Below are 27,775 nucleotides of genomic sequence, written 5' to 3'. Positions count from 1 at the left end.
CCTCCCTGCTACACTAGCTAAAACATCTCCAATGTCCCCTTCCAAGTTGACAGCCTATTTTTCTATGATTATTATTGTTACATACACACACATATGCAGAAGTGTGTGCGTGTGTGTGTGCGTGTGTGTGTGTGTACACATACAAACCTTTTTTAAAATAACTTTTAATAGAATAACTAATTAGACTCATTATTGTTTTAATAAAAAATATTTTAGACTAGATTAAGTTATCACCAATATAAATACCCAACATTGTATTATGCTTAGTTCAGATTTGGAAATATGCTTAACATATAAATACAATATCCAACAGGAATAATACTATAAACTTTTATATTAATAGAATGGATTTAAGCTTGCCAGAAATAAAATACTTAAAATACATATTTTCATAATTCATTTATACTAAAATGTAATAGTGAAATTATTGATGCTTACAAAGCTTCTTTTTTATTCATTTTCCATATTATAATGGTCATTAAGAACTCACTCTCAAGCAAGAAATAAATGATACTTAACATATTATATATATATATACACATATATATATCATGTAAAAGCTGTGAAAGGCAAAATAATTTTATCTTGATTGACATTTCTAATAGAGATAAGTCAAATATTTGTTGCATAATAACGCACAAACATAGCTTTTTGCAAATTAAAATCACACCAGTTTACCTGAATCTTTAAGTAATGCAAAAACTTATTTGCATGAACTCATTATTAGGAAACCTGAAACACCTTTGTAGTTAATTCTCCCTATTAATATGGGAATTCTATAATTGTTCATCATAACATTCAGCTAAAGAAGAGTTGAGTCTAATACTATTAACTCTGTCATTTCTCTATTTCTGTTTCTCTCTCTCTTGTGCATATGTGTTTAAAACTATTATGACTATTATTCTAAGGTCAGAGGCCACACAGCAGCACTGTGGCTGAAAGCCTCACGGTGTCTGGCACAGACTCACCCTTGTGTGCACCTTGACTCCTCCCTTGTTCTACCCTGTTCTGCATTAGTAGAGGGAAAGAAGATACTGCTGATGAAACCTACACGAAATAATGAGGCTACAAGAAAATGCCTCTCACTGTCCTCGCTCCTAAGCACAATATAACCATTCATTCTAATCCTCTACACTACCACTTCTTTAAGAGAATCTCATGGGTGACAGAGTGTAGAATGAAAAATACTAAAAGAAAATAAGAAAAAAACCACGGGAACTACAAACCCTTTTCTGTACCACATAAGAATAAAATTGACTTAAATGTCCCATGGATGTGACAGGAAGCAAAGGAAGAAGACAGGATAAACAAATGAGAGACAGAGATGAAGGGGGGTGGTTGGAGGGAAGGAGGAGGGAAACAGGCAAAATTGAAACATTGTGAGTAGGTAATTATTAGATTTAAGTCTTCATCTTATCGTGTTTCCATCCTGAATGTGTATTTGATAATTTTGCAGATATGAAATGTTGATTCTTCAAGTTATAGCACGAAAGCACTTAACAAAAATTATGTTTGTAACTTTGCTACACCTTAATATTAAATCTTTGTATTTCTAATAAAATTTTTCAATAGCTAATGAATTAGTTCACTCTTCATGATACAGTACTTTCTTTTCTTCAGAATATTTTGTGTACTTCTCAAAGCTACATGGCGACATATATTTGGAAACATCAAGAGAAAACAGTCAATGACATTTAAAAACAAATATGACTTTCTTTAAAAAAAATCTATTTAAATAAATATCTGCTATGGTCAAATACCTTTGTAATATTATATTTTTATCTCTTCATATAGCCATTCTTTTAAAATCATGATTTGTAAATTGTTCTTTTTTCAAATTTTAATCAAGAAAACTGGCTATTTATGAGTCTTCATGACTATTCATTGTGATGGTAGAAATTTGATCATAGGTTTCTTTTTCCCAAACGTTTATAGTTTTTCCCTTTACTGAAATTTCATGAATATTTTTTCCAAGAAAATTCAAACCAGAAAGACAAAGGGACATTAGTGAAAACCTAATACGACTTGACCTTGTCACATTAGCCCTGGGCATTAAAAGATATAAATTTCAAAGACGACAAAAATGCAAAGATTTGTACATTGAGCACCCAATGGTTAAATTTCCACTCTGCCCCCACTTAGGGTCTCCCTGGAAGGAGAACAGTTTATATAGGCAGAGAGTCTTCTAGTTAGAACTCTTCTGAGTCAAAGTTAAACCAGTCACATGTCCTAATGAAAATTTAAAACAGAAGACTGGATGAAACAAGTATTCCAAACAATATTCACTAAGTACCACTCTTTATATGTATTCCATTTGCTCGGAAAGAAAATATGTGGGTGTATAATCTCTTCCTTGTGATGGAAAGTTACCAAAAAAATCAAAGAAAATATATACGTTGTAAAAGTATCCTAATTACAAATCCCAATGATGTCTGTATAAGTGCATTTTAATGTATGCATTTTAAATTCAGAGATTTCTGAAATGGACTCACATGCATCTCCTATGTGGATGACAGCTAGAATTTTGTATCAGAATGTAGGCAATAGCTGCTTTTTGGCACTTGAGAAGAAGTTAAGTCTCAGTCAGTGAAAAGACCTGCTTAAGGCCAAATGACTGGTTTTTCACAAATTCAAACCACAAACCTGAACTGGCCTATCTGAATTTTAACATCCGCTATGTGGCTCTGCACACAGTGCATAGACAGAACACTGTAACATGGATCATAGCTAAAGAAATAAATCTTCTCTGGATAAAAAAACTAAGCCTTGAGATTATTTATATATTATTCCATTAGGAAATAATTTCCTTTCTTTGGGTGCCTTCAGATTTCTGCTTTAGTAACCGCATGTGCTGACATATGCAAAGGATTTGATAGTATAAAAACATATTTAAACATGTGATAGTATTATAAAAATTCAATCTGGTGCATGTAATAATAATTCTACATAATATATAATCACTGTATATTCATTGTAAATAATTCTGTTTCATAAGAACATTTTCGTAACAATACACAATGTACATTGACTGTGTTCCTCACCTCCACACCCATATACCTACCTGTCCCCTTCATCCCTAAACAGTTTTTTCTCTACCCCTATGCTATAAATATATGCATAGTGTTTTTTTCTTTATAAGATCGAGGAGCCACAAATGTTATTTGGTTTTTTTAGTATGAATGATATTTTGTACAGACAAGCTACAAAGGTTAAATTTTTCTGTCTCTATGAAGTTTTTAAAGGTTACAACATTTGCTCTCAAAATAACAAGCCCAACTTCAGTAACCAAATGTGATATCTAAGTAGACAAAATTACAAGTAATAATCATTGGGAGTAATTATTCCAATGATCCTTATCAATTCCAAGAACCGAATTGGTCAAGTTGAATAATTCTCTTTCAACAGGTTGATATGTGACTATCATCTGAGAATGGCAAAGCCAAAGCTTATTACCTGTGATCATTTTAATTTTGAGAGAAAAGAGTATTTCATTGTGGCTTAAAGTAGTCAAAGAACTAAAGATGTTCTTTTATGATTTCTTAATTAAAATGTTTTCTAGTATTAGAAATACAGTTGGAGAAGTACTACTGTATGTGTGTTGTGCCCACTCATATATGGTTTACTCCGTGTGTCCAAGGCATAACTGATCACTTCACTTTGAGATTGGATTTGTTATAATGATCCTATGCATTGATGTAGGTCCAAAGTACATATGTTGTTTCACGTGAAGGAACTTATTTCACATCCAAATAATGTCCAGTTAAATGCAAATTAGCTTTCATAATTTTGATATGATTACAACACTCTAATGGGACTTTAAGATGTGTATTTAATTTTTAATCTTCAAAGATTAATACCTCTGTGTTAAGTCATTTGATACAAACATGCACAAAATATGAGCACTACTTGGCAAAGACTGAGAGATTAGTTTTGTATTGTTTATAAACATGCACTCATTTGTCCTTTCTCACAGGTCTTGTAAACATCTTGTAACTCAAAGAGGTAATTTCTTGATATTGGTGATCCAATATTTGTAATAAATAATAAACTAATCATATTAGCGTGGACAAGTTTCAGTGAAATATTAAGCACAGAAAGACAGAATAACATATATTGTAGTTATATTTTGACTTTACATAATAATTCTGTTCAATGATCCAGATGTTTAATTGTCTCTATGTGTCCTTGGATGCAGGTATTTTTATTATTGTCAAGATATTTTAAGTGTTATTATTTTATATCCTTTTGGAATTCAAATGGAAACCCATTTTAACAAGTGCAAATGACAAGCAAATTGAGCGAGGATTAAAAACCATTGTTTTCTGACTTAATAAATACCATTTGAGAGAGTGAGGCATCCCTCTGAACTGAATTTCCTACATTCTGTATTTTCCAAAGACTAATTCTCTATAAACATAAACAAACCTGCCCTGAGATGTTTCTACAAGTATATTTTTGAGAGAAAACCAAGTGAGGAGAATAAAATTTTAGTGAGAACCTCAGGTAAGTCAGCCACTTTATCTTTTTTAAAACTCTAGATAGTTATATTTGTATCTTGTATGCTGATTTATTTTGATGCACCCTGGTCTGCAGGAATCCCAGTTGTTCAAGTTTATGTACATAACATAGCAATTTTAAAGAACCATTCCTAAAATAAAATGTATTTTCACCTGTTTTGAGAGATACTCAGATCTTGCAATAAAGGCAGCCAACATGAAGAAAGTCCTTCCACGTTCAAGATGCTGTTGTCATCCAGATGCAGTTCTCTAAGCAGAACATGGTTCTTTAAAGATGGAGGCTACAATTAAATGTATTTCGTTACTTGATTACAGGCAAAATATTCTGTAGCCAAATTGAAAAGTACAGATTCTACCAAAGCTTGGAAGAAATACATTCTGATAAGCAACAAACCATAATTAAAAGTATAATATTGTGAGTCTTTCAGTATGGATAAAATGCATAAAATGCCTACTAATTAACTTTACTATTTTTGATAGTCTTTATAAAAGAAGTTTCATGACAGTGCAATTTAATCTCAATGATAGATAAATGTGGTCCAACTTATGTACCTAAGTGAAACAGAAATATTATGATATGCTATAGCTTGGTATTCTTAAAAATCTCTTTTTTTTTTCAAAAATCCATGAGCAGCAGTTTTTTAAAAAGATTTATTTATTTATTATTCATACAGGAGAGGGCACCAGATCTCATTATAGATGTTTGTGGGCCACCATGTGGTTGCTCAGAACTGAATTCAGGACCCCTTGGAAGAACAGCCAGTGCTCTTAATCTCTGAGCCATCTCTCCAGTCTCATCTTAAACTATATTCAAAAGACAATATAAACATTTGGGTTTTTTCTAAATGTATAAAAACACAAAATAATGCAAAGGGGCCAATGAGCAGGGAAAATATTTAAGAGAGGGTAATAGAATGTAAGGATACAATAAGGAAAGGTGAGATGCTGGGGTTAGAAAGGTTTAAACCAGAAGCAGGACAGAGGCAAGGCAATGGGCTGGGGGACTGCATCAGGCAGAGGGTCAGATAAAAGTAAAAATGCATGGAAAAATCATAAGGAAATAGAATCAAAAACAGAAATGAGTTTTTATTGATGGTACCTATGTAGGTAGATAAAGTTGCTCCCAAAAGCTAAATATTATTAAATGAAAATCCTAGTTCCAGGAGGCTCTCCTCTACATGTTTTTAGTCCCTAAGCAATATGGGCAATTGCCACTGTTCTTGATTGCCCACCAGAACTAGATGGTGAAGGACCTATTGATGAAGACTCCATCTGCCTTGGTTGCATGACGTAAAGAAATAAAACTGGAACTGGGCTGAAATCTTCTTTGCTGTCTGTCTAGACTTCAGATTGCAGCAAAATACTATACAGACATCTTGGAGAGAACTATCATTAACCCTCATACCCAGTGTGCGCCTGTGTTCAACAATACTCACAAATGGTTTGCGCCCAGTAGTTCAACAGTGGCAACTCTGTTATGGGAGTAAACAACTGATTTCTGGTTGTATTTGAAATCTCCTCCACAGGAGAAAATTCCTGCCTGGTATGGTAAACCTGGTATAAACCCCATGGACGACAAGTTCATAAGTTCTAATGGGGAAGATGATGCTGTTACTTTGTCAACTAAGCATGAGGTGCCTTTCAAAAATGTCTTCTCAATAACTAAGCTTATTATCATATACTATTACTGCCATCAGTTTCAGAGAAACTTGGTTTTACAGTGGTGCCTATAGGGACTCATAGCTGATCAATGTAAGAAGAATGCTGAGCCATAAATGGGATAGCTATAATATCCCTTCCAAAGCTCACAGAACATCTCAAAAGGAACAAAAGAATGTTGGGACTGGAGGGAATGAGGTCAAGCATTTGGAACACTATCTTCAGAGCATAACATGGCTATTACATTCTTGAATGAATAGCAGCTCTGATAACATGCAAAAGATCTGAAAGTTAGGCTTGTCAACATCTAGTCATGGAATGGGAAATGTCCCATGGAGCCATATCCTTCTCTGAAGATTTCTATGCAGTAAATAGTGGTGTGTGGTGGTATTGTGTTCCCCAAAATATTGTGCACCCTAATAAAGTTATCTGGGGTCAGAGACAGAACAGCCACTAGATACAAAGGCTAGAAAATGGTGGCACTCACACCGTTAATCCTAGCATTCCAGAGGCAGAAATTCCTCTAGATCTCTGTGGGTTCAAGGCCACATTGGAAACAGCCAGGCATGGTGACACACACCTTTAATCCCAGGAAATGAGCCTTTAATCCCAGGGAGTGATGGCAAAAACAAAAAGATATATAAGGCATGAAGACCGGAAACTAGAAGCTTTTAGCTGGTTAAGGTTTCAGGCTTTAGAGCAGCAGTTCAGCTGAGATTCATTCTGGATGAAGACTCAGAGGCTTCCTGTCTAAGAAAACAGGATCAGCTGAGGAACTGGTGAGGTGAGGTGGCTGTGGCCTGTTCTATCTCTCTGATCTCCCAGCATTCACCCCTATACCTGGCTCAGGTTTAATTTTATTAATAAGAACTTTTTAAGATTCATGCTACAGTGGTGTCTATATGCTCCAGGAAAAAAAAAATATTCTCTAGCCACACTCCTGTTCACAGCCCTAATGAAACTCATGGAGTTTCTCTCTCCCTCTCCTCTCTTTTCCTCTCTTCCTTTTCTCTCCTTCTCTCTCCATCCCTACCCCCCAACACATACAAAAGAAATGATACAAGAGGGCATCCAGTTCCAAAAGGAAATAACTGGTACAAAATACATTGTGCGCATGTATGGAAATATCATAATGAAACCCATTATTATGTGAAATTAATATAGGTAACAAAAACTAAAAAGTAAAAAAGGTAACTTAGAAATAACATACAGTTGATTAATTGAAAAAAAGAAATAACATTAAAACAGCTTTCAAAATGTATGGTATATATTTCAACTAGAAGAAAGATATTGCATTAGTTACAGACATCAGATACTTTAAACAATTTACCTCTCTTAGGTAATTTCCCTGCAACTTTACTATTTGGAGCAATCCACAATTTCCAATGCCATCAACATCAGTAAGATGATTATGTGAACAATCCAGGTATATGATGGTGGGTGCTTCACAAAGACCTTTAGTGCTAATTAACTGATTGTGGTCCACAGTTAGTTGCTGAAGGTATTTCAAAGATTCTAAACCACCTGAAAGATAAAGTTTTCTAATATCACACTTGTATTATACATTCTTCCAGAGACATAGTATCATGAAAACTGGTATTTGGGGATAAATTCAAATCTACATCCATACTTGTATTTTTTAATACGGTGTTTCCCTGTAAACCCAGGCTGGCCTGAAATTTGTGACAAAGTTCATGGTAGTATTGATCTCTCGAATGTCCGATTTTACCCTCCCAATTGCTAGGACTACAGACACACAAAACTGTGCCTAGTCTTGAAATATACAGTGGTTAATTATGTAGTTATACGTGAAGTAAAAACTGAAGGAAATAATTAAAGCATAGGTTGGGAAATGAGAATTTTCAAACAATGAAACAAGGAAAATTGCCAGTCTCAACAAGAATTGTATTTGAACTCTCAGTGGCAAATAGCATTTTTTTTTTAAAACTTTTTCAAGCATCATTCAAGACAGGCAAAAGAATGAAACATAAAGTTGCAGGAATAAGTTTCTTTTGACAAAAAGAGGCTGAAATGAGACAGTAGACAAGACAAACGAAGAGTTGGGAGAAGCAAAGAGGAAAGGGCAATTAGAAATGTGTAACAAACACGGAAAAATAATAATGGCATATGTCTTTAAATTATAAAGGGTATTTTTATTTATAACAAATTGCATGCCATGCATAATGTCAGGCATAGTTACCAAAAAAAATGTGAGAAGGGGTCATTCCTTTGGCAGCAATGAAGTCACTGGAAACTTGCATGATAGAGATATTAATAGCATTATCAAGATAAAAGCCACAGTACGGTAGAAGGTAGAAAGGCATAACTGCTTTTTAGCAATGGAGAAAAGTTTCTTCAAATGTCTCTATGCAATTTGGCTTTCATTATCTTTCTGAATACATTGTCTCATGGTGTCCCCCTCTCTCAATATATCCAAAGCTAGCCAACAAGTTCTGTCTCAGATGTGTGACCCATGATTCACATCCTGTCAGTGTGAGAGCAGTTAGGTTCATCAGCGAATATCAAATTTTAAAACATACCCTAATCATAACCCCCATCAAACAAGTATTTTTAATATGCTTTTAAAAACTGTCAAAAGCTTTCAATTTAGTGGAAGCAAGATCATTTCAAGCCTCACAAGACTGAAATGTCTTTGACCTAGCTTTTGTGGTGGTTCAAATGAGAACAGCTTCCACAGGCTTATGCATTTGAATACTTGGTCCCAAGAAGGTGGAACTGATTTGGAATGTTTGGGAGGTGTGCCCTGGGGGAAGTGTGCCACTGTTGTGAGACTTTGAGGTTTCAGAAGTCCATACTATTTATTCCCAGTTAATTTTTTTTTTGCCTTGTGATTGTGAATCAGATGTAGTTCTCAGCTACTGCTCCAGTGCCATGCCTGCCTGCCTGCCTGCTGCTGCCATTCTCCCTGCCATGATGGCCATGGACTCACGTTCTGAAACTGTAATCTGCAATTAATGCTGTCTTCTATAATTTGCCCTAGTCACTGTGTCTTGTAGCAGCAATGTGAAAGTAACTAAGGCACTTTCCTATTTCTAATAACCCATTCTATACTTACAAAGATAAGCTTACAAATACAAATGGTCACTGATATTTTAAGTGGAAAAATGAAGGTAAGTTACATGAATAGTGAACCGTTAAGTGTCATAGGGTAGCTCTAAAATTAATATGCATAATTTTCTTCATATAGTAGTGCTATACAGAAGGACAACAATGATATATTAATGTATGTAAATCTACACAATGTTTTAGTCATTGAACAAATCTAAATTGTGTGTGTGTTCGCGCGTGCGTGCGCGTGTGTCAGTGTGTGTGTGTGTGTGTGTGTGTGTGTGTGTGTGTGTTTGAAAAGGCAGGTATCATACTGCCCAGGCTGATCACGAACTCTGTATACAGCTGAGGTTGAAATGAATTACTTAATGCTCTTGCTTCCACTGAGGTGCTGTAATGATGAGAATACATATCCATGTCAGGTTATATGTGGTACTGGGGATTACATGCTAACTGGTATGTCTATACGTAAAATATATAGATATTTATGAATGCACATATGTGTTAGATAATTAAACCAAACAATTGATCATAAACATTCCTACATTAAATGAAATACTAATTCATATTCTTTAGGCAGAAAGAACAATGAGAAAAAATAAAGTAACAAGAGTTACACATGTGTAAGATATTACTAAATACTAATACTACTGAATTATAATAGTAAAAGTACACTGGGCCTATCTTACTCTATATGTGGCATCAATAGTAAGTAAATGGAGTGTGAAGTAATACAGAAAGAAGAAAGGAGAAGAAAAACTTAAAACATCAATCCAAGCAAAAGCAGAAGAATGGAGCAAAGAAGAACAGGCAGCTCAAATCCAGTAAAACAGTAGTTTTAAACTCAAATGTATAGGATTACTTATAATTATTAGTTATACTTAATTATTAGGAATGAACATTTAAATCTAAAACTTTTAGTTAACCTAACATATATATGGGTGGGAAGAAAGAGCAAAAGTAACAAAATTTCAGATGAGAAGACAGAAATCTCAAAATGTGACTTAAACTGTATTTAGTAGGATAGACAAAGAAACCAGGGTGTACTTCAGTGTAACCCCATGTTTTCAGAATCAATATGAGTCAAGATCCCTGTGCTTAGGTTGCAAATGGTGATTGATATATCAAGTGATTTTCAGTTCCCATGACCATAACTAAGTAACAGTAGACACAGATGAAGACTTCTAACACAATCGCTCACTAGAACTAACAGTCATGCTTCCCTACAACAAATAAGATCAAAACTAAAGATAAATAGGGACGGGAGACACAATGGACAAAGGCCAGCAATTAAGAGCATTTACAGCTCCTGAGGAAGATCAGAATTCTGTTCCAGCATCAATTAATCTGGTGGCTCACAACCTGATGTCCAGTTCCACGGGAACTGACACCTTCTTTTGGCTGCCACGGGTGCATATGTGCACACACGTGCATGCAATTGCACACACACACACCTAAAAATAAATCTTTAAAAACAACTAGACTAAATAGGTGCCGTTCAGAGACTATTTGGAGCTGACGACTGGGGGACAGTGCCAATGAAACAGATGTGGAGTAGCCTGTTCCCGGATAGCCTTCTGAAGAGAAGAAAACAATTCAGCATCATAGTCCAATTTAATTTGAACCCATAAAGGTCTTCTCATAATAACCCCCATGTGAGATTAAACTCACCTGCCATTATGTATGCTTTTCCCCATAGCCCTGCTGTATGTACCCAGCATAAAGCCATGAGTAACACTAGAATGTTATAGAAATGACACCACATGCCCATCTGGAACCAAGGCAACACAAACCTAACAGACCAGAACCCTAAGATATACCTGCAGGCATGTAAAATTGTTACAAAAAAATAACGGTGAAGACAATGATTCTACAAGAAGCAAACTATCAACACACAAAATTGAGAAGCATGAAGGGGGAAGACAGTATGATACCAACAAAGGAGAAGAATAACTGTCTATCAACAGAGTCCCCCCAATTGTCAAAATTCCCCCCAGAAAATTAAAAAAACAATGATTCTAAGAAAACCCAATGTGGAAGGATGTATTGTACACAGAAAATTCAATCAATCAAATTAGAAAATAATTCAGATATAAAGGATAAAGTCTAAAAGAGAATTTATAAAATGAAATGAAAATTTTGGACCAAAACTATGCAATGAGTAAATCAGATAAATTAAAAGGGAAAGAAAGCAGAGGAAAAGGTTTGCATGTTATAAATAATAATTTCTCAAAAGAAAATATCCAATTAGTGAACATTTATGTGAAAAAGAAATTCTCAGTATCACTAGGTATTAGGGAAGGACACATCAAAAATCACAATAAGGTAGCATTTAATCCAAGATAAAATCACTGCTAAAAGGTTAAAAAATATCAGTATAAAGGCTGGGTGACTAATGGGTGTAATTATATGCATGTAATTATACAGTGCTAAAGCACAATAGTAAGACATTAGTGTTTAAAACATGATTGGGTAAACCCATCATGATAAACTGGTTTATATACTATTTTAAAGTCTTCTTTTTATTAATCATTTCACATGGTGATTACACGATGAGGACATTTTCAGTACATATTGTATGCTGAGCATATTTTTCTCCATAACCCCCATAAATCAGTTTCAAAACATTTTCTTCTCCTTCAGCAAAGATAATTCCTGTCCATTTATAGGGAAGCAGGGCAGAGATTTAGGAGATGCTGGTATCATGGTTACCATAAAAAGAAAGGGATTGGAGGAACAAAGAGAAGGCAACATGGCAAATACCTCACAGCACAAAATAAAAAGAAGTCCCTGATATGTTGTTCTCATCTGATGGGAATTCTGAAGAAGTGGGAAAAGCGACATTCAAATGTAGACCGCAAACCTAAAATGTTAACTCATTCTTACTTATATATTTTACTTCCTGTGAATTTCATGTTATTTGGTAAATTTTAATTATGTTATATAGGAAAATAATGCTCATAAACTATATTAATCCATAAATATCTAATTGGGTATTTTGGTAATAACCAAGGAGCTCAAAGGCTCCAAACTGAGGTAAATGATAAATGCTTAAGAAGACAGAGTACAAACATTCTGAGTGATCACTGAGCACTATGTACATGATAAAATTTCCATCATTGTTGAGCACCTTCAGAGGTCTGGTAACTTAGGAAAATATAAAAGCTGCCTTCAGTTAATTCAGACATTAGGAGCTAAAAATATATGAACAATGGCTCTCATTTCACCATATCATTTATTCCAAAGAAATTTTGTAACTTCCAAATCTTTATTACTAACATTTTAGACAAGTAAATGAAATGTCTTCTTTTTTCACACTCTCAATATTAATATATAACCAGCACAATAAAACTATTTGTGATAAGTATTCAGTATTTGTTTCAGAGTGTACAATGGTCCCTTATATCCAAAAGAAAGCTGATTTGAATACCCCAGAGGCAATGGCTAAGATAGAAAACTTTACTAGAGATGAAAAGGAATATATAAAAGTGATAAAATTTGTCTAATTAACAAAAGTTATTTATAAATTTATATGAATAAAATATCATGTTGTCAGAACTATTTAAAGAAGAATAAAAGATAATAGGCATAAAAAGAACAGAGAAGGGAATAGCTGGGTACAAGTGATCTGATCAAGGTGCAATGCAATCTTCCAAACAAGGTAAGCAACCAGCTGTCCTACCCTGCTATAATGCCCATGAGTCACAACCAGGACCGTCAAGGGACAATAATACTAAGGGTGTAGTAGTGACAGAGAAACCTTGGTGCTAACCAACAGTGCTCTAATTGGCCCTAAGACTTGATCAACAAGAGGGAAACAATGCCTGGTTAGAAACCTAGCCAAATATGCAGGGCAAGTGAAGTCATGGGTCATGGAGGAGAACCTACAACCACCTCTATTTTAAACCAGCAAAACTCCTAACTATATTCTAAACACTTATTCTTCTATATACATATAAGTGTAGTCTCACTTCTCATGGATAAAACTTCTTACAACAGATGTGCACTATTAAAAAGAAACAGGCCAGGCGGTGGTGGCACACGCCTTTAATCCCAGCACTTGGGAGGCAGAGCCAGGCGGATCTCTGTGAGTTCGAGGCCAGCCTGGACTACCAAGTGAGTCCCAGGAAAGGCACAAAGCTACACAGAGAAACCCTGTCTCGAAAAACCAAAAAAAAAAAAAAAAAACACAGAAGCAATCAAAATGCAGATTTGTAGAGCCCAGGCCCAATAGATACATAGATACATCTACAAAACAATCCCACACTTAATGCTCGGGGAACATGGCAGAAGAGGAGGAAGACATACTGCAAGAGCCAGAGGACTGGGGAGTTTCCTGGAAGACTGTGTCTCCTAGTAATATCAAATGCTACATCCACAGTCTCACTCATATGATTGTCTAGACATCTCAGTCATATGACCACCTAGACATGAGCTGAACAAGGACAACAATAGACATGCCAAAGCAGATGGAGGAAAGTCTATGAGACCTCAACCATCTGTTCAAAGATGTACAGGCAACTAAGCAATGCTGAAAGTGGGAGAAACAGTATTCAGGAAGAACACACCAACTGTTTTCCAATACCAAACGGTAAGTCCTGAAAACGTACATACAAGTAACATTATTGAGACTGAGCAGGCTATACTTAGGAATATATATATATATATATATATATATATATGTATGTATGTATATATATACACATACACATGCATGTGGCAACAATTTTTAAAAAGAGGCTATGAATATGAATTTGAAAGAGAGCAAGGAGGGAATACATGAGGAGTTCTTAAGGAGAAAAGGGAAGAGAGAAATTAGTAATTATAATATAATCTCAAAAATAAAATAAAAAATGTAAAGACAGATTTGATGTAGGGCTGGGGAGATCACATTTCATAAAATGCTTACTTTGTAAGCCTGAGGACCTGAGTTTAATTCATATATATATATATATATATATATATATATATATATATATATATATAAATCCCATATAGTAAAAGTCAGTTGTGGTCGTACACACTTGTCATACCAGGACTGAAGATGCCCAGGTTCACTGTGGCTACCTGGGCAGCCCAATCAAGCTTGTCGGAGAGTCCCAGAAAAATAAGAATCCATTTCTCAAAAACCTAGCAACCAACCAAGCAAACAAACAATGCTTGAAAGCACCTGAGTAGTGACATATATGTTTCCATATGAACACACACACATGCACACACACACACACACACACACACACACAGAGAGAGAGAGAGAGAGAGAGAGAGAGAGAGAGAGACAAAGAAACAGAGAGACAGAGATCATTATGAATTACTGCCTTGATTTTCTATGCACTACTATGCTAAAAATTTTAGCACCACATTCCATGGATCAGCAGCATAGCACAAGAAACGAACCGTCTGAGTTCTACAGTCCCTGTAGACAAGAGTTTTGTTTTACTGGTGCTTGCTTCTTTTATTTATTGAGTGGGTGTTATTTTTATTTTTAAGGTTATTAAAAATAGTATTTTAAAGTATGCAGAAGAGAACTTTCAAAGGATAGATATGACATTAATGAAATATATGCAGTAAAACAAGAAATTAAATAACTATAAATCTGTAGAAATTGAATGTTATCTTCAGGAAGATCATATTTTTAAGGAAAAGTATATTAATAAAATTAAAAAATGGTTTATATAACTGATTACACAGTAACTTGATCCAGTAAATATACTCAGATCAAATAAGGGATACATAGAGATGGGAAGGAGGTTAGAGTTCACTTGTACCTTTCTTCTTTTATCTCATACAATTTTGATTAAAAAACAATGGATGAGACTAAAACAAAAACACATGCAAAGATTGCTTTTAATTGTTAATACAATCTAGATTCATCTCAGAAAAGCCTCAGTGAGCTATTGTCCAATCAAGTTGGCCTGTGGGAATATCTGCAGCGATTACCCAGATTATAGTAATTTGTGTGAGAAGACCTGTCCATTGTGGGTGGTACCATGCTCTAGGCAGGGACTTGTGCAGTGTGTAAGTGTAGAGAAGGCACACTTAACTGGCCTGCCATACTCAATGTTCTCTACCTCTGGCTGCAGGTATAATGTGAGCAGCAGCTCCTTCAAGTTCTTGCTGCCTTCGCTGCCTTGCAATGATGAAAGGATGAGCCAAATAGGCCTTTTGTCTTAAAAGGTGCTTTTGTCATAGTGTTGTTGATTTCCCATAGGCAGGAAAAGAAAAATGGAACTAAGACAACAGCTCCACACTCCTAACAAAATTATTCTTTCCTAGTCAATATAGCAGACAGTTCTTCTTCCCTATCAAAAAAACCAAACAGCCACAAAAATATTCAAAAACTCCTTTCAAAAGACTGAAACAATAACAAATATACAGGTTTCCTAAAGTAGTCTTAACTTTATTGCATAAGGAAATTCTTTAAAAGGCTCTTTAAAGCCCCCCAAGTCCTGGAAAATATGCTTGAACTTAAGCCAAGTGTGTCTATTGCTCAAGGGTCCACAGTACACAGTATAACTTATTTGTGTTCCTACCTGTTTTAAATATCTAATGCAAAGCATTCTTGCATAAATGAGCCAATGTCCAATAACACAGTCCAGTCACTCGAAATAAACAGCAAAGCTAAAGATGTGAAAGCAACCACACAGCTTTCAGTAAATACAATGTTGAAGTCTGAGCTCTCTCAGCTCCTCAAAGGTGTCTCTGTGCAAAATTTTTTCATGAATACCCACACATAATGCTCAGCTGAGCTTCAAATTTTTAATTTCAGTGAAAATTCCAAAGGGTTATAAATGATGTAGAGAAACAAGAACACTGAAGCAGGAGTTAGGGCACTTATCCAAACTATAGATTTTCAACATAATTTTGTCACGAGTTAGATGAAAACCTATGGTCAGCTTTTTCTCTACTTGCAAACCAGAGCAATCCCTTTTTACAGTACACTAACCCATTGTGCATTTCAAAAGGTGATCTAGTGCCATCTAGTGGACACAAAAGTTTATGGTATAATACTGAAAATATTTCTACAAGCAAAATCTCTAGAATTTTTACTTTACTTATCCCTCAATGACTTAAACACATATTTTGGAGAACAGCTAACCTCAGTGTATTTCTGACATGTCTTGCACATTGACTACGAGTCTTAAGTTCAAGAGTTGTGTTGCAGATGTATGTAATTATATTTTAATCTTAAAAACTAAACCAACATTTAAAAATAATAAGGCATCAGAGTGAATTCTAAACCTGAAATCCTGTCTACATCATTTACTGGCAGTGTAACTTCAACTGAATTACCTCAGTATATGGGTATTGGTTTTCTTAAGTATGTGGAGGAAAAGAAGATTCATCTGTACCTACTACATAGTATCTACGTGAAAAGCAAAGTATACGACTAAATTATTTGAAGGAAGGTTGCTTATTTCTGTTATATTAAAATATATTTTTTTTTCTGAAATGATATTCAAAGCTTTATTTTCATAGAACATGGAGTTCTTTTAAAAAAACAATATAAATTTAATGTTTTTGCTGAACTTATTAAGAACATGAAAATGAAACAACTAAATAATATTTGATTATACACCTGATTATAAATTACCTTTTTTCATTGGCATCCCCTATTTTTAAAAGAAAACAACTTCAAGAAAATGTAAAATCTTAAGATTCTCTGTGAGTCACTTTCAGAAACATTAACCATCAATGTCCAACTCCCATTCCAGAATTGTTTCTCCATCTCACAAATTGAAAACAAATGTCTTCACAATTTTAGGCAGGAGAAGACACCAATTATAGAAATCATACCCAAACACCCCATTTAACTGCAGTCCAACCAAACTAAACTTTGAATGGAAATTCAAGAAAAAGAAAACCTAATTTCGAAAAAAAAAAAAAAAAGAATAACTGAGTGTCTAGTCTCATAAAAGTGAATTCGCGAAAGACGACTTGAGCAGGAAGCATTTGTGTGCTCACTCAGAAAGGACTCCAGATCACGTCAAATTCTTTTTCAATGGAAATGCCTTTCCAAACAGTGCTAAGAGTTCATGGCAATTTAAAAACTTGATTTTGGTTTGGTTTGTTCTTGTTTTTATTTAGCTGTTTACTTGCTTCCTATTGTTTTCTTTTGGCAGGGGTGAGGGGGATATGGATATGGAGGTCACTGGAGTTGCAGTGCATGATGTGAAACTCCCAAAGAATCAATAAATAAATTAAAAACATAAACAGTGCACTTTATATTACCATACAATTTGTACAAAAATGCATACTCCAAAAAAGCTGCTGATCACTTAACTTCACTGACTAAAATAAGACATACTTTGTTAAGTTGAAATCTTAGCACTATCATTTAATTAATATTTAAATGTATATTTCAAGAGTAATAGTGAAAATTGTATGTTCCCATAGATACCACATGTCAATATATTTAAATATCAAATTTGACAATAATAAAAATTCAGTTTCATAACTTATATTTACCATTACTTTTGTTAACAGTACCACTTATTTTGAAATTATTTCATATTATCTCTATTTATAATAATGCATTGTTTAATTTGTAGTGAATTATTTTAATTTCAAGTGAATTGCTTTAAAGAGATCAATGGTAAAATCACTATTCTTGTCCACTTAAATCTAAAGAAACACAGTCAGATAAAAATTATATTTTCTAATATTAGAAAATATAAACATTAGTTAGAGTGAGCATTGCTTATTGCTACATCAAAGACAGAGGGAGCTTAGCAAAGCATTGGCAACCAGTTAAATTTGAAACTAAAATTATAAAATAGAGTGGTATCCCTGCCAATTTTACTTCACCTACTTAAGAAATATTATACAATGGAACTCTAACTTGCTGACTTATAAATACTAATCCATCTTTGTGCTCTTTCGTGAGAGTTCTTAAGAGCAATCTATCATCCAAATGACAAAATCTATCTTTTCACTTAGCTTGACCAGAGTTTCTAAGCTGTTCCTAAAGATGAAAAACAGACTCCACTGGTCTTCAGGAAAGCACTTGCAAATGTACACTCTTCTCACACTCCATAAATACAGCAGTCTCGCTACACCCAACAGACAGCAAAGACATCTTAGCCTTGTTTTCTCTGTACTACAGAGATACCTCAGGCACATCAATTAAAGCTGTGGCAGTTTTCACATAAATCTTATAGATACCCTGTCTCAGGAAATCCATTGCTTACACAAATTCCCACATAGCATTACTACCGCACTGCTGCCAATAAAAATGGTGACTCTACCAATTCTTCTTAAAAAGGGCATCTGGGTATTTTTGTTGTTTTTTTTTTGTTCTTGTTTTTAGCTTTGCTCTAGTACTCTAGTGTGTGCCCACATAATAATAATACATTACCACGGCTCTTGCCTTCATTGAAAAAAAAATGCATTATTCCTATATGTATTTACACTAGAATTTCAAAACAAAACAAAAAATGTATCAACAATTTTAGTATTTCTATTTGGGAAAAAATCATGGGTGGTTTCAGAGTATGTGGTAGATCAACATTAGAACATAATATGAGGGAATCATATTTTTAAAGTATACCCTTTAAGACGATTGAAAAAAAAAAAAGATGGCTTTGGAAAACAAGGATGTTTGTCTTTCCCAACACAAAACAGAAGTGGATTGGCTGATGGATGCTACCTAAACACAACTGTCCCCTTGCATGCAGAAAACTATTGAAAAGGAACACATGAAAAAGTTCCAAACCTGATACTTTAATACAAGAGGGAGTGAGTTACAATTTTGACATAATCCAGTCTGAACCAACATTTGTGCAGAGGCAATCTTGTGGGAACTGAGAGGAGGCAATTGGTTGGTAGACAACCTGTGAATTTTCAAGCCTTCCTCTGGCAAGAGAGAACACCCTGTGGAGTAAGATGACAGAGCTCAAACATAACAAAAAATTGTTTGGTCACTACAAATGACAATGGCCTGTGTGACAGAAAACTTTAAACATGGATCAAAAAGGTAACTCCAAATCTGTGCATTATGAACATAAATATTAAATCAATGATACTCAAAATGTTTTAAAGTAGAAGATGGTTAGTAGGCAAGATCAAGCAAACAAGAAAGCCATGCGAGAAAAATGGGATTTAGTTTCAAGGACATTAGAGATACAAATATGGAAGAATAATATTCAAAGCTAAAATTCACAATAAAAATAAAAGAGTCAGCCGGGTGGTGGTGGCACAGGCCTTTAATCCCAGCACTCGGGAGGCAGGGCCAGGCAGATTTCTGTGAGTTTGAGGCCAGCCTGGCCTACAAAGCAAGATCCAGGACAGGCACCAAAACTACACAGAGAAACCCTGTCTCAAAAAACCAATAAATAAATAAATAAATAAATAAATAAATAAACAAACAAACAAATAAATAAATAGAGGCTTCTTTGAGACAGTAGAATTTCACAGTCTCAGAGCACAAATCCAAGGCTATATGAAGCAATATATTTCTAATTATTATAACTAATTTATATATTTCTAATTATTATATTTAGATTATAATCTAAATATTATTAACATTATTATTATTAATAACTGACATTTAAAATATCACAACACTACCAGTCTAAAACCAATCAAATAGGCAGAAAGTTTAAATGAAATAACTGAGATACATCTTATAGAAGAAAATTGTCTCCCAGTGAAAAACATAAGTTGGCTTCCTTTTCAAGGCACATGAAACATATATTAAAATTAACACCATATAGGACTGACAAGAAAGCCATGTAATATTCTAAATAGTAGAAGTGCAAGGGTTTTTTTTGTGGCTATGAGAAAATGAGAAGGAAAAGGGAAATGAGAAAGAAACTTTCTTACAAAGAAATTTAAATCTTTAGAAAAAGGGTAACCAATAACTACAGAGCCAATTAAAATACATATCAGAACCCACAGAAAGGAATGTGTGAAGATTTAAGTATTTATGCCAATACATACACAATATTTGAATGAAATGTTTGAGAATACAAATGACTAGTGTAATAGACAGAAAAGAAACTGATATTCAATAGCAGACTTGTAAAATAACTCTACACATATTAAGGGTGTACAACACCAACTTTTCTAAATTACAGGTACACCTTGGCCTGCAATATAAATCACAGCAAATTAACTGACCTTACATCAGTCAATAATTCACAAGGAGAAGATAATATGAAGTCATAGAAAAGGACTTTTATAAACTCCATAATAAGTGAAAATTTCAAAGAATTTTTTTAAAAAAATCACTTAAAATATGCTATATTTAGCAAACACACACACACACATATATATATATAATATATATATATATATATAGAGAGAGAGAGAGAGAGAGAGAGAATGTTAATCAGAAAACTGATTAACAACTGGACAAGACTTATAGAGATTAGGAGGCTGTAGAATTCTCAGCCCTAAGTAGGACATACATATCATACTTCTTCCCCAGAGATCATTGAGAAAGAGGTGGAAAGACGGTATATTTTCCAAAAACAGCAGCTGCACTTACAAACTCCTAGTGACTACAACAGTATGCCCAAGACCTGCACAAGGTCAAACAAGACAAAAATCACACATCGATGTGGGAAGGCGGGCATGAAATTCCAGAACTAGCTGAGGAGTTACTGACGGTGGATAGCTACTGTGGAAGGCAGACTCAACGGTTATTAATAATGCAACTCCTGGTAGGCTGACATCATAGCAAGGGAAGACATTGCTCCAGGACTAGGTAGAGCACGGAACAGTATTTATAATGAAGTCTTGCCAATGCAGATGAAATCAAATTTGCTCAAACTCTTATATCACGCTTAGGGGGACAGTTTTAATGACACTGAAAGGAAGTACACTCACAAGCCAGAAGAATTATGCCATATACAGGTTTTGCCACAAATAAATACATGAGTATAAAAAATACTAGAATTGCTACAGATATAGGATTTCAAGATCTTGCTAAATGAAAAGTGTTTATTATTAATGCTCTTATTCAAACAAACGTGATGTTTTTGAAATAGAGATAAGAATATAGGATTATGTATTATTGGTTCATGCAAGGAATTTACTACACTTTCTAGGTGTAATAATATACTGAGGTTAGCTTAAAAAAAGAGGCATCACATTCTCAGAAGCTGTTTCTTCAAACATGAAGAGATAGAATTACATTTAAGGTTTCTTTTAAAAATTAAAAAAGAAATAAGTAAAGCTCAAGTAAACACTGAACATATATAAGGAGTATATGGATTTTCTGTTGTATTAGTCTATTTTCACAACTGTTTTAAGTTTTACCACATCAAAGAAAGAAAAAGCAATTATAAGCAAACACATAGAAGAATGTCAAGGAATCTAAATAGAACCCGACCTACATGGGCAGAGGGCTGACTTATCTCGTCGACATACTCCACGCCCATCAGACATTTCTATGGTAGTCAGATTTAATTGTGACTAGGGTAGAAGAGGAAGAGAAGATGATACCCATGGGGGGTGAAGCAAAAGTGTAAGCTATTTGTAGAGCTACCAGACTCAAGCCTTCATCAAGTTCCCAACCTTTTGGCAACCCTTGATTGTTAAGTGTTCGGTCCCTACCATGGTCCTTGAGTATCTGATGTTAATTAAAAAAAAAAAAAAACAAAAACAAAAAAACTTAAATGTTTATCTGTCCAACCTCATGCATTAGAAATTATAAAACCCATAGTTGCAGCTACACAGCTATGCACATTTAATTAAGAGGTACTGGGAGGACACAGGGTAATTCACACTATTACACTATGTGATGTTAGCAGCCTTGGTGAAAGAGGGAGGGGTCAGTTCAAGTGATCTATTTAGTAACAAACAGCAAGTAAATAAGAAAATATCACTACAAATGCTGAGAAGTGTAGCAACTATAGGATCAATAAAATAGGCCAGAGAAGTGGCTTTTAAATTCCCCAGTGGAGTTTAATTCACTTCTATAGGAAACAGAACAAAGAAAGGAATGTTCTAACTTCAGTGACAGCTAACAGCTACTCACTACTACTCATGGATGTATTATTTTAATATACATTTAAAAAATGCCATTTTTCCAATGCAGATTAAATAAGTATTAAAATGGAAAATATGCAAATCAGGAATATGGCCTATGGGGTGTGTGTGTGTGTGTGTGTGTGTGTGTGTGTGTGTGTGTGTGTGTGATTATGATATGCATATTCAATGCATTGGAATTTACTATCTCACTACTGAGGCCAAGTTGGCTCAAGAATCTGAGTGTCTTCCCCTCTTTACCACTGAGATTACAAATACATGCTCTCAAGCCTGACCTGTTTCTCATTTCTCATGTGTATATATGTGTATGCACATATGTGTATGTAGTATGCATGCTGTATGCATGTTCAAATACATGTATGGCACACTGTGAATACATGTGCTTGTGAAAGCCTAAGATTGATGATGAAGGAATCATCCTGCACTGCTCTCCCACCTTATTCATTGATGGACAACCTCTCAATAAACCAGAGCTCACTGATAAATGTAATCTCACAAGCCAGCGTATACTGAGAATCCCTTGTCCCCTTCTTCAGTGACTGGGATTACAGGTAGGTCACTATACTCAAGCAGCACTGACATGGATTCTCTGATCCAAGCTCATGTCCTCAAGCTTGAACTTCAAGAACTTTAACCACTCAGCATCTCCCTCATATCTTCCCAGGGTTTCTTACACCAGACTAAGGTGTTCATGCTTACAAGTCAACACTTTACCAACTGAGATATCTCCCTAGCCCTCGGAAAGGCTAATTCTAAAATGAGTGAACAAAACAAAATACAATTATGTAAAATAAATGTTTAAATAGTAAAATTGACCTTACTTATTCGAGTGATTTTGTTATGTGAAAGTTCAAGGTTCTGGATATTAGTGCATCCATCCAAGCCATGAATAGAAGTCAGCAGGTTTTTATTAAGAAGAACAACACAGAGATTTTCCAAATTTTCACAATTGATAGTCTCAATGTGGTTTTCCTAAAGCAAAGAAAGAACAAGTACAACAATTCTATTTCAACATCTTATAAATAAAATACTTAATCCTTTCAAAAATATCAAAGTTGAGATATGATGTCTAAATCAGCACATAAGTTTCTAATTTCTAGAATAATCATGCAAATAGCTATACTATGAAGAAGAGAAATTAATCCACAAAGAGTTGGCTATTTTTACATTTGCTTAATATTCTTTAAAAAATATAGAGAATAATACAACAAAGTGTCTTGAACAACCCAAAAGAGCACAGTGGAATATGTGTTGGTTATATTGTTTGTGCTTTCAGATGGGAAAGGGTGTGGTGGTTAACTGAGCCCATTCTCAACATTATTCCTAAGAGGATGAAGAGGGGAAACTTTCCATTTTACTGTGTATCTCTCTGACTTGTAAGGACCATGCTTTCACAAGTGTAGCTGAGAAAGGGCACTGAGAAGCTACTACTCCACCAGGATCTGTTGTAGATGCAGAGTTCATGAAGTGATGGCTCAAATTGATGAAATTTTGTGGTCTTTGGGATATGAGCCTATTTTCTATATGTGGATCATTAAAAAGACACTGGGTGGTAGATTGTGAAGGAACATTAGTTTGATGGTCTATTAAAATCTTTACAACCCAATATTGGCACATATGTGGTTCCCTCCCACCTGAACTCAGAGCTCAGCCAATGAAACACTGGGTGACATGATGCAGACAGATGCTTGATATGCACTTGCATACTGGCACAATTGGACAAACTCCCAGTCTCGGAAACAAAGAATCCCTAACAGCCACAAGATAGTCTAACCTTTGAGACATCCCTATATAGGCAACCAAAAAAAATTTTTGGAAATTCTCAATCCAACTAATATGTGACAATTAAAAAAGAGACCAAGTCAACATGGTATAAAATGTATAGTCCAGTCTGGCTGCAGAAACAGAAGAAATCACATGACTGTTTTTATAATACTATTTTAAAGAATGTTGTTATTTGTTACAGTGACCACACCATTTATGAAATAAAATCATTAATTTCTGGCTCTGAATATCCTCAGCGTACCCACTCAGTCCCTAGGAATTTAGGACTACAATGATTGCTTTAAACCTCATGGATGAAGTTATTTTACTGCTTCTTCAAAATGATCATGTCTGAAATCTAAACATGCATCCATTTCATATTTATTGTATGGTAAATAATAAAAGCAAACAACTTACCTGTGCATCGATGTATTTAAGTTTTTTGCAGTGGCTCAGGCCATGCAAAGAAGTTAACCCACAGCGTCGGAGGGACAGAAGCTGAAGATTTGTGCACTCTGCTAGTGTAGAAAGACTACAGCCAGGCAAGTCCTGAAATGTAATGGCTGTAACCTAGAAATTTCAAGGAGACTGTGATGAATGACACTATTGAACAGCACAATATAGACGACATTAACCTTGCAAAGGAGTTAAAAAATTCACTTAAGTAATTGTATATGTGGAAGCCTATCTTTATTAAGAACTCAGTCCATCTATCTGGTCTCTTTTTCTTGCAATATAGCAAGGAAAGTCAATGCAATCATTCATAATCAATTCAAGTTCAAAGGTAAAGTACATGGAAGCAATATAACAATCTTTTATTAAGTTTCTCCTGCACAATTTTAACAAATTTTTGTTGTTTTCAGGTTTGAAATACTTTTCTGTATCTAGCATAGCATAAAGCTATGTGTCTAACAGTAGCATTGAGATTCCTGGATTTCTGACATGGACACACGTTGATGGAGATAGACAACATTTGGCCCATTTCTTACTTAACCAACAAAAATAGTATTTCTTAAACTTTAGGTAAATAAAGGTTCTACTTTCATAATCATCTCAGACTGTTCCAAGTATTCACTACCTAAAGCAATCCATGCAACCAATTATCTTTCAATTTTTTAGGAATGAAAATGTATCATCCACTTAAATGAGAATGTCAAATGCACTTCTTATTGAGTTTAACTGCAAACAGATAAATTCTGTAATTAGAAAGGTGGCCATACACTAGAAAATGAAAACATTTAGACTAAGAATTGAATAGCTCAAAATTTGACAATTACAGCAAGCTGTGTAATAATAAAGGTAGATTGTCTGTGAAACACATTATCCGGCCTTATTTAACAACATGCCTTTTTCAGCCAACTATACATTCCCAATCAAATTTTAGTTACTTATTAGGGAGCAATCTCTATAATTTCTGTCATTTCATTTTATTACAATTCATGAATGAGGGTCATGTTGGCACCTTATTAGAGGCATCTTCTTCGAATGCATATGAGGAGTTTCACACTATTCCTTCCATTTGTTTGAACATTTACAAATTCCTGTGATATAGGAATGTATCCTTTACCCCATCCTAAAGTTTTCTAAACACATGACATCAAAATAAGTGTTTATACTCATTGTTTGACACATGCTTATAGAAATCACATGCTTTAAATTGTTTTATATCCCTGAAATTCAGGTAAATATAAAATTAGTAATCATATGTGTCCAACACTTTGTACAGATTGAAAAATATCAGTTGGGGTATAAAGGAGTTTGACTAAATGTTTCCAAAATTTCAAAAAAAAATCAATTGTAAAAAAAAATGAATTGTTTCAACTTGTAGCAAAACTCAAATATGTTTACATTAGTCATATTTTCTTTCTTTCTTTCTTTCTTTCTTTGTTTTGTTTTCTTTTTGTTTTTCGAGACAGGGTTTCTCTGTGTAGCTTTGTGCCATTTCCTGGAACTCACTTGGTAGCCCAGGCTGGCCTCGAACTCACAGAGATCCACCTGGCTCTGCCTCCCAAGTGCTGGGATTAAAGGCGTGTGCCACCACTGCCCAGCAAGTCATATTTTCTTTTTGTGTTAAGGACGATACAAAAACATATTTGAAAATTTTATGTCTCAGGCTCTTGCGATTTGAGAATGAACTCTTCCATTTATGGAACCTATGATTAATTCATTATCTTCATAATTATTACTATTTTTCATTTACTCACACGTTTTCTCAAATACTTCATATATATATGTATATATACATATATATAAAATGACTCAAGATTGCTATAATCTTTCAGAGATTCAATTATGAATTATCCTTAAGTTTAACCTAAGGAGAAGTATACTCCCCCATGCCAGCCACCACCTTTAAAAACTCTTCCAAAGATGGTGCTAGCAGTCAGGACAAACCCAGAGATGTGAAGCTAAATGACAAGATAAAGTAGGAAAGTTACAGTGGTTAAATAAAACACTATGGTAAACTACCTGTCAAATAGAAAAATTACAGGAACTTTCTGGAAACAAAAAAAAAAAATTTTATAGTATTTCAGTATTTTCTTGACATATTAAGACATATTTTTCACTTCTATAAAAATATATTTGAAACTTCAAAGAAAAATGTAGTTTGCATCAGTTGCTTTAATGACAGGGAAAGTATCAAACCAGCCATTGCTAACTGCATCTCTCCAGAGACTTGAATAATAGGTAACATTTGTTTAACACATTAACCACAAGACCTGGTTGGCATTTTAGGAGACCCTTGGATGATTAAGTGTTACTCTAAAAGAAGTAAAGAGAGCTAATTATTGGGGAATATTATTTTAAGATGTGTTACTTTGTCTATGTTGCATTTGTTTAACTCTGTGAAGCTGTGTTACTGTGCCTGTCTAAAACACCTAATGGTCTAATAGAGAGCTGAACAGCCAATAGTGAGGTGGAAGAAAGGCTAGGCAGGGTTGACCAGCAGAAAGAATTAATAGAAGGAGAAATCTGGGAGAGGAGAGAGCTAAGAGCAAGAACAAGGAGAGGAAGACATCAGAGGCTAGTCACCCAGCTACACAAGCAGCAAGGAAGTAAGAAAGGAAAGTGTACAGAAATAGAGAAAGTTAAAAGCCCAGAGGCAAAAGACAGATGGGTTAAAGTTAATAAGAGCTGACAATAAACAAGCCAAGCTAAGGCTGAACATTTATAATTAAGAATAATCCTCTGTGTGGGGATTGATTGGGTAGCTGGGTGGTGGGCTCCCCAGAAAGAGCACAAACAGACAACAGCAGCTAATTCCCCTTTTGTGGAAACTGACAGGTGTTCTCATGGAAGAAGAGGGCAGGAATAGAAGGAACATCCAGGAGAAAGGTTCGTACTCTCCTCACTGATAGGGCAGAGATCAACTACAACAAGGAACAATAACGTAAGTTTTACGTTCAAAGCAGGCTACACTGTAGGCCTAGAACTATCACCTGAGCTAGCTCTAAGGTATGTACATGAGGGCAGTTTTTGCAAGTAATGGCTCTATTGCTATCATATTGAAAAGCCTGATAAAAACTTAAGGGAAAGGAGACTACAGAAGGAATGCCCCCAGAAACAGCATCATCCAAGTAAAAACCAGTGAAGCCCCACAGAAAGGATATATATATATATATATATCTGCAGAGAACTGGCTGCCATGGCCAAACACTGACTAGGAAATGGACAACATTCTGCGGTGTAAGTTCAAGCTCTTGTTCCTTAGGTTGTTTTTCATCAACCAAGATGTCTCTTCTAAACCTCCTCACCATCCAGAAGTGGTG

General features: G+C 34.7%; 1 protein-coding gene across 2 annotated transcripts in view; it reads right to left on the bottom strand.

Annotated features, from left to right (window-relative positions):
- The window catches only part of Lrriq1 (leucine rich repeats and IQ motif containing 1), a 183,645-nt gene that overhangs the window by 127,816 nt on the left and 28,054 nt on the right, over nucleotides 1-27,775 (bottom strand). For both annotated transcript variants that reach the window (XM_037196787.1, XM_037196788.1), the window contains exons 10-13: nucleotides 24,423-24,575; nucleotides 23,063-23,213; nucleotides 7,507-7,700; nucleotides 4,671-4,798 (exon numbers count right to left, since the gene is read on the bottom strand). In XM_037196787.1, the coding sequence (XP_037052682.1) occupies nucleotides 4,671-4,798; nucleotides 7,507-7,700; nucleotides 23,063-23,213; nucleotides 24,423-24,575 (626 nt within the window). The remainder of the gene's footprint in view (nucleotides 1-4,670; nucleotides 4,799-7,506; nucleotides 7,701-23,062; nucleotides 23,214-24,422; nucleotides 24,576-27,775) is intronic.

The sequence above is a fragment of the Peromyscus leucopus genome, chromosome 18 (assembly GCF_004664715.2).
Source record: "Peromyscus leucopus breed LL Stock chromosome 18, UCI_PerLeu_2.1, whole genome shotgun sequence".
Classification (NCBI taxonomy): Eukaryota; Metazoa; Chordata; class Mammalia; order Rodentia; family Cricetidae; genus Peromyscus; species Peromyscus leucopus.
This window is presented reverse-complemented; position numbering and strand designations above follow the sequence as displayed.